The sequence below is a fragment of the Pseudoliparis swirei genome, chromosome 17, assembly GCF_029220125.1.
Source record: "Pseudoliparis swirei isolate HS2019 ecotype Mariana Trench chromosome 17, NWPU_hadal_v1, whole genome shotgun sequence".
Taxonomy (NCBI): domain Eukaryota; kingdom Metazoa; phylum Chordata; class Actinopteri; order Perciformes; family Liparidae; genus Pseudoliparis; species Pseudoliparis swirei.
The window spans coordinates 5,431,168-5,439,392 of record NC_079404.1 but is presented as its reverse complement, the minus strand read 5'-3'; the positions used below and the strand labels follow the sequence as shown (position 1 = coordinate 5,439,392).

Genomic DNA, 8,225 nt, shown 5'->3' with positions numbered 1-8,225 from the left:
AATCCTTCCCAGCGCTTGACAGTTCGCTGTTGCGGTAACGACACACAGTCAGAAAGAGATAGAGTGTAAGAGAGAGAGAGAAGGGGTCGCTTAGCTAGACATTAACAGATATCACCGGAGTATTTGCTGTAGAACAGTCTGACTTGAATAGGCTAGTTAAAGCTACACATTCGTGTTGTGTTGTTCCTGACTCGGCTCATGTTCGCTGTTTCCTGGTTGGAGTAGCAGCCATTTTGGATTTTTTTACCGACAAACAAGTAGCCGTTCGTGGTTGTTGGGAGCAGTGCGAGCTAGCCAGCGCTTCCGTTGACGCATCTGAACACCGCTGCTCGTCTGCATACAGGGGAAAGGAGACGTTTGACGAGAGGGGATAGACCATACTACGAGTCAACTATGAATCCCGAATAGTAAGTATCGTACTCGAGAGCCGCTGCGTTATATTTCGTCCAGCTAGCTAAGGGGAGCTACGCGATAACAAGTAGCGCTAATTTAGCACAAATAACTTGAAATTAGCGGTGGAACTAAATTAGCTGCTAACACCAACTGACATTCGCCCTCACGCCCACCTGCGTGCCCACCTGCCTGGCTGAGACACCGTGACATGTTCCCAGTCATATCTGCGTTAAACACTTATCGGTCGAAATATATTTGCAAACAAAACTACAAATTGCTCATTTTGCTGCATGCTTATTCTCATTTTAAGCCAGCTGTCGGGACAGCGGCCGGAGCCTCGGTGGCTCGGTTCGGCTCGCTGCGTTTCACGTCGAGGTGTAACCTGAACGCAACTTCAAACGTTACATCACAAAGGCTCCTTACTTTAACTGGATCGCCTCTATTTTTTCCTCTTTAATAGTCGTTTCTATTTGTATTTAATTTATTTCGTTTGGTGTTTTTTGCGTCATTGTCACCGTGTCATTTTTACGTTGCACATTTAGCTACATTAGCTAGCTAGAAGTAGCTAAATGAATCTTCACGGTGAAAAAAAAAAAAGCTCCGGCTACGAGGGTTCCCTTATTCACCGTTAAACAATGAATTATGCTCTCCAGGGTTATACTTTAGTCTGCGTGTGTCATTGTGATAGCCCACTTGTTTCTTATTGGGGTTAATCTGTTGTTTGCGCTCCAGGTACAGCCAGTGGTTGTGCGCCACTACCTGGTGTTGGGCATGACTCAGTTCTCAGTCATATGGTCTGGAGCTGCAACAGCCTCTCAGTCATGTGTAGGTCACATGCTGCAGGACAAGCCTCGATTTCAACACAGCAGCATTGAGCAATTTCACCCGTCTTTGGTTTTGCATTCACGCACGTCAGAGTTTCGTACGGTCATGGAAAACCTGGAAAAGTCATGGAATTTTAAAATGGTTATTTCCAGGCCTGGAAAAAACTTAAATCCTAAAAGTTTGGGAAAAGTCATGGAAATTTGTTAGAATCACATATTCATTGACGCTCAAAATATAAGCCAGCAATTTTTAAAAAAAATCATGTTAATACCGAGATTTCAGTTTGGTCATGGAAATTTGGTTTAAAATCATGGAAATCCATTGGTCAAAATGTGTAAGAACCCTGACACGTTAACATGGGGAAAACATTTCTGAGTACAGTTTGTCCTTGTTGGACGCTCTGTTGCTCTACTACTCATCAATCTAAGAACTCTACATCCCTTTATTATCTTTGAATGGTGTTATTCAATCCCTATTCCCCATTTTGTATCAATGATTCACCTGCTTGGTGTAGCCTAGATGGTCCTAGGAAAGGTCCATGATCTACGTTTTGCTCGGCGAGAGTCGCTGTCCAGATTAAAAGGAGAAGGATGTTTCGGGCAAATGATCAACAAACGGTTTCTTTTGTTCTTTCTGTATTTTGGATGCATTAGGAGTAGGTTTCTTATCTTCTGTAGTTTCACATTGCATACAGTATAAACTGCCCTTTCAAGTGTCTTTATTTCGCGCCTAAAACGTTCAATCCCAGTAGAACATAACTTGTAACTTCAAGCCTTCTCAACACATACAATAGTCATCATGACTAAACTTTAAATAATATGATTAAGGGAACAAACTAATTTCACAGAATTGCAGAGAAACAGGTCAGATGAACATGATTGTATGAATATTACTGATCTCCAGTCAGTTCCGGTAACAAATCACTCAAACAAATCCCAACACCAGATACTGGCTCTTTCACTCAACATATGTTGATAACTTAAAGCCCACTGTTAACATGTTTATTTTAATCAACAACTACCCTCTGCCCCTTTACTACTTGCTATTTTACAACAATAACTTTTAGAACAATAACTTGTATTCATCCCCAGAAGGGGAATTTGCTACTGCAGGAACACAGAAACCAAATTGCAGGTTTAAGTGACTGTGATATGCTCGTTATTACTTTGACTGTTGGACGTTTGGGGTGATTACAAATATCACATATGCTGTTTTTTGTGAATGAGATGTATGTGGAAGTTTCATGTCCAGGAATGTTTTTGTAACCATTTTGTAACCATTTCCTGCTTCTTAAGAAGAAAAAAAGAAGAGAATCCTTCTCGCTTCCTGCTGTTGCATCCCGGCTCCCATACAGCGCTTCTTCTTTGTTCCCGTGGCAGCTCGACTTCCTCACGTCTCGCTGCTCGTCGCCTCAAGAGACGGACGAGGAGAGACCGATGTTCCTTGGTCAAGAGATTTATGTATTTGAGAAATCCAGTTTCATCAATGGGTGTCCACGCTTGATTTAAATCAAAAACCGAGCTGGAAGAAGTACTCTGACGGTTTCATTTGGTAAAAGTAGTTGGATTGCAATGTAAACGGTCTTCTGTTGAACGTACAAGTCCTGCATTCTTCTGTCGACGTGCTGCAGAGCACGAGCCAATCAGAAGCTGTCGAGTCGTAGAGCTTTCTATTGGTGCAAGAGGCGTCATGTGGCTTGGCACGAGTTGGTAGCGTGTGTTCAGCGTTAGGAGTGTGGTGCTGCAGGTGTTCAGGAGGAAAAGTAAGAAACAAAGAGGCTAGAAACTAACAGGTTGTCATCAAAGAGGCTCATAGCTGCCTAATCCGTTGTGAAAGATGATCATTATCTTGCCTAGTTTTATTTGTGTATAACAACAAGAGACGCAGGATGCAGTTTAGACTTGTGTGTTGGCTGCGGGCGCTCTCGACCCGCCGTGCTGCATGGCGGTGGGAAGGTGGGTCGCTGGGCTTTATGGAGTGGAACGCCCTGCCTTAGTCTGCTCGTTGCTCTGTGCCACGACATTTACTTCCCTCTTCCTTTCCCTGACAGTGACTATTTATTCAAGCTGCTCCTGATTGGCGATTCCGGCGTTGGAAAGTCTTGCCTTCTTCTCCGATTTGCAGTAAGTTTCCCCAAACATTACAAACAGTGTGTTTTATATAAACTCCATGTTAGCCTTTTTTTCAAGCTTTAACTGCGAAGTGATTTCATTCACTCTGTCGAAGGCTGGACAACAGCAACGCACGGCTATCTTCACTGGGCTTCTCATTAACTTAACAACAAGCTAAGATCTACCAACCAGGATGTGAAGCAGTCGCCTGTATCTCATTCATTCACTGCAGTGACTGCTGGCGTGCGTGTTTGTTTGTATTGAAAGCAGAAAGGAAGTGAACCGGATGCGTGAGCCAACGAACTAACTGACGCTTTCTCTCTGCAGGATGACACGTACACAGAAAGTTACATTAGCACTATTGGCGTGGACTTCAAAATACGAACCATAGAACTAGATGGAAAGACCATTAAACTTCAGATTGTAAGTAACCGACCGCTTCAACGTCACATAAGCGTCCTTCAGTAACCGTGGCTCAGTTGTTTATTCAGGACGGGTGGAGTTTATTTTTTCTCTCTGTGGGGACGTCAGTACAACTGGCTACATTAAAGGGAAATTGATTTATTCTGCTAGTCTAGATTTTTCCTATTGTAAACTAATTCCTTTCAGAGTCGATGGTTCCTACTGAAGATATGACCCTCAAATATATAGTTTCAATTTGAAAAAGAGCTTCTTTTTTTTTAAACAGCTCGTCACTGTCCAGCTAAAAGCAAGAGGAAATCATGCATTTGCTGGGACTATTTTCAACAGCAGATTATTCCACATTTGGTGCATTAGTATTTGTGGCAGCAGGCCAGTGTAAGAGAGGTGGAGTCATAAGAAACTAGTGGATTTGTTGACAAACAAATAATAGAATAGCAACAGCCTTTTCTTTTATTAAAGAATAAAAGTATTACGTACTTGACTTTCTATTTGTCCATTTAGTGGTAAACTAAATATTTCAGTGAGAACATTTGTGTTTTTGTCACTGGCGATTGTCAAAACCAGTCATCATCATCATCATCAACGGTCATCTTTTTCCTTTGACAGTGGGATACGGCGGGTCAGGAGCGGTTTCGTACAATCACATCCAGCTACTACAGAGGTGCTCACGGTATCATCGTGGTGTACGATGTCACAGACCAGGTCAGTGCAACTCCGTTTTCTACCAATAAGAACGACTCCTCAATCCCTCAACAGGACATGTTCAATTACTCACTAATGTTTTGAACTTCCCACGATTGGCGAGACAGAATCTTATTATGAACTGAAATGCAGAGGGATGCTGGGGTCCCCCTTGAACCCCTTGTTGGATATTTAGACACCGCCAGTTCTTTCAATTTGAGAAAAAAGCATGTGTTCACTTTACTCCCATCCTTGCTTTTCTGCTCTCATGAGGGGAAACGGGTCCTTTTTCTTCTATAGATTCTCACGCTATGACTTGTTTTTGTTTGCTTGTCTAAATGGATTCACATTGGGCAGGTGGTGAGAAAAAAATGACTGCATACACAAACGCACAGATGGAGATGGACCTGTTAGATGTCAGGTACACAACGGTGCAACCAATGACGATGTCTAGTTGCATTTGACCGATTCCTGGTTGGTGCTGCAGGAAGTGTCTGGGTTAGAACCCGTCTGACTTCACTCCGAAGTGTTGTCCCAGTTTAACACGGTCCATAACGACAGCCTTGTGTTCGGTCCTGGAGCTCACTCCGTACTGACGTTCAACTCCTCCCCGTGTCTCAGGAGTCCTTCAACAACATCAAACAGTGGCTCCAGGAGATCGACCGCTACGCCAGTGAAAATGTCAACAAGCTTTTGGTTGGGAACAAGTGCGACCTGACGACAAAGAAGGTGGTGGATTACACAACGGCAAAGGTAAGGCCACCTGGGGATTCACTGCAACGCGTTCATGCTGCCGGCTGTTTGTGTTCTGCCGGTAAGGGAGTCGCCGTCATTGAAAAAGTCCGACCCGTAGTCGATGGTTCAAAGACCTAGAGGGGGTCACGCCTCCTCTTGTGACCCAGAGTCGCAGCAACGCCTACCTGCATTGCTCCATAACCTCTAGAACTAAAGTAAATAGAAACTATTTAAATGAGTTTTTCAGCCTTACCATCTCAAAATCAAACGTGGACCGCCCAGAATATATGCTATATCATTGGTTAAAAATAATTGATCTTTAAAGTTTTATAAAGTGATCTTTGCCATAAATTAAACATTAAAAGTCATTGGGTTCTTTTACATTTCTAAATGAATAATGCCATCGGCTGTCTAGTTGCCAATTGATAAAGTATAGTATATATATATTTATTTTCCATTTCAAAATTTATTATTTAATCCTAATGTTGATAATTTTAATAAAAAAATAGTCTTGATCCGTTTGTTATTTATAATTTGCATGTTTTTTTAATGTTAAAGCAGCTGATATATAGATATTTTTTAAGTGTAAGAAATTGTAATCTTTTGTTAAACAAGATTTAGTATTGGCCCTCCAGTCATGATGTGTGTGTGTATAAATATATATGTGTGTGCACACAATAAATAAACATGATCACCATCTGGGACGATTAACCATAACAAGTAAACACAAACACGTTCAATGTATTTGCTTGAATATTAAGATTATTATTATTATTATCTGAATAACATTTTTCTGGTGTCTTGGTCAGCGGGATGTATCCAACTCTGTTTTTAAAAGGCCTCTAGACGGCAGGAAGTACGGGGAAGAGGGAGGAGCTAAATCGAGGACTATAACCTCAGCTGCTACTAAACAAAGAGGAGCTCATATGACACACTCCCTCTATTGCCAACCACACACCTGCCTAACCTGAGCCGCCACCATACACACACACACACGATTTATATGCTGTTCTCAAAGCCACCGGCTCCAGTCAACAGACATCTTACTCTTTGATCATCGTAAAAACAACAACAACACTTCATTCAAACTCTATCCATCCATACCGCTTATCCTCATGAGGGTCAAACTCGGCAGGAAAAAAAAAGATATTGCATCGGGTAAAGGTCAGTGCAACAGCATGGCATTCTGGGAAAATAGTCCATTTCCTATATCTGGCAGGTTTTCCCTTGTAAAAAACCCATTATATGCGCTGATTGTGGTTGGACGAGGCAATAAAAGCGACGGGGTTCACATCGAACGCCCTCTTTCCCCGTATCGTGTTCACAGAAGCCAAAATGTCCCATTAGACGGACACAATGTTTAGAATTTTTTTTAAAGTCCAATATTTCATAATATTTGAGCTTTCCACGAAAACACTTGGACAGAAAAAAATTTACTAAAAAAACTTTAACAACTGGGGTGAAAAATCCATAAAAGAAAGATGCCTGAACTGCCATTGCTCTCCTCCATTGTTCCCAGGAGTTCGCAGACTCTCTGGCCGTCCCCTTTTTGGAAACCAGCGCCAAGAACGCCACCAACGTGGAGCAGGCCTTCATGACCATGGCTGCCGAGATCAAGAAGAGGATGGGCCCCGGGGCCACAGCCGGAGGAGGGGAGAAGGCCAACGTGAAGCTGACCCCCGGCACCAGTGTCAAGACCTCGTCAGGAGGATGCTGCTGAGAGATGACGCCACGTCGCCCCCCCCCCTCCACTCCCCCGTGCCCTCTCACTCTGCAGGCCCGTCGAGCGTGCCCCCCCCCCCCCACCTTCAAACTCCACCCACCACACAGTTCGACAGGACGGGACAGGGGATAACGTGGATCCCACATCTCCGCGAAGAACACGATGAAGTTGGCCGTATTTGTACTGTACATAGTATAGCCGCACTACCAAAAACAAATAAAGCATCCTTCTCGTCCTCCTGTCCCGTTTACCGATATTCTGCAGATAGGCGATCATTCAACCCGGCCCCCCTCCCCCTCCCGGCCGTCCCCCCGCCATCTCAGACCTCTCAGAGACTACTCTTTTATCTAGCCCTCTGAATGCAGGTTCGTGAATGTGTGTGTGAGAGAGAGAGTTTCTGTTTCTCTGCATTCCAACAGGTTAATGAATCGGCTTCATTAAGGTTTCTGTCCTTTTTTCGGTTTCTTTTTTCCTTTCAGTGATTTACGTTGCGGTTCGTGTTGGCATGTGTCTGTCAGACTGTCCCCATTTGAACGTGTGTTTTCTTTATGTTTTATTCCTCAACAACCTCCGCACAGCAGTGTCTCACTGTCTCTCATCTAAAGTGCAACAGGCGTGTGTGTGTAATATGTGTATGTATATATATATGTGTGTATATGTATACACATATGTATGCACACGGTTTGCCAGCTCTGTAGTGTTCAATGCTTCATTGGGCTCGTCTTCACTCTTTATCTCTGCATTACATTCGTGTCTGCAAGACGACTGTTTGTTGCTCAACATGTAACACTTGAACAAAAAAATAAATATTGTACTACCAGACTGTATGAAATGGGCGGGGCCTGTCTGCGATTCTTGGGTGAGATGTGTCGCAAGAGAGAGGAAAAAACAAAACCTGTTTGAATTATTTATTCTACATTTCGTTTTGGCGTATCGACTGCCAAGTGAAAGGGTCTGTTTAAGTGTAATATCCGTGAAGAATTGCATCTATAAAATAAAATGTTCACTTGTTTTCATAATAAAGGCGACTGAACTCAGTTTGAAATTTGAAAGGAAACCACGGGGACTGGTGTTTGAATAAGAATGTCAGAACAGTGAGCTATTGTACAGCTGTGTGTGAAGGTCGGGTCACAACACAATGGCCGTGTGTGTGTGTGTGTGTGTGTGTGGAGATGCACTCATTAACCTAAACTGCGAGAGTGGCCCTGGATTCTACCCACTGAACGAGCGGCCTGGATCCACGTCAGGAAAGAGGAAACTTAGGAGCCGACACTTCTCTAAACATCTCGTTGCTCAACGGGACACGTCAGTAAAGCCAAACACGCTGACACACG

At 43.3% G+C, this 8,225-nt stretch overlaps 1 protein-coding gene across 1 annotated transcript; it reads left to right on the top strand.

Annotated features, from left to right (window-relative positions):
• Positions 1-12: 12 nt before the first annotated feature.
• On the top strand, positions 13-7,948 carry LOC130207056 (ras-related protein ORAB-1-like). Its single transcript, XM_056435456.1, has 6 exons — positions 13-407; positions 3,269-3,341; positions 3,657-3,752; positions 4,359-4,454; positions 5,055-5,186; positions 6,688-7,948. The coding sequence occupies exons 1-6, from the start codon at positions 394-396 to the stop codon at positions 6,886-6,888; spliced, it is 612 nt and encodes a 203-aa protein (XP_056291431.1). The 5' UTR covers positions 13-393; the 3' UTR covers positions 6,889-7,948.
• The last annotated feature ends 277 nt before the right edge of the window (positions 7,949-8,225 follow it).

Excerpts from the sequence above, each read along its gene's own strand:
- LOC130207056 (XM_056435456.1), top strand. Across the intron at positions 3,342-3,656 it reads GCCTTCTTCTCCGATTTGCA|GATGACACGTACACAGAAAG; the intron begins GTAAGTTTCCCC and ends TTCTCTCTGCAG. Across the intron at positions 3,753-4,358 it reads AGACCATTAAACTTCAGATT|TGGGATACGGCGGGTCAGGA; the intron begins GTAAGTAACCGA and ends TTCCTTTGACAG.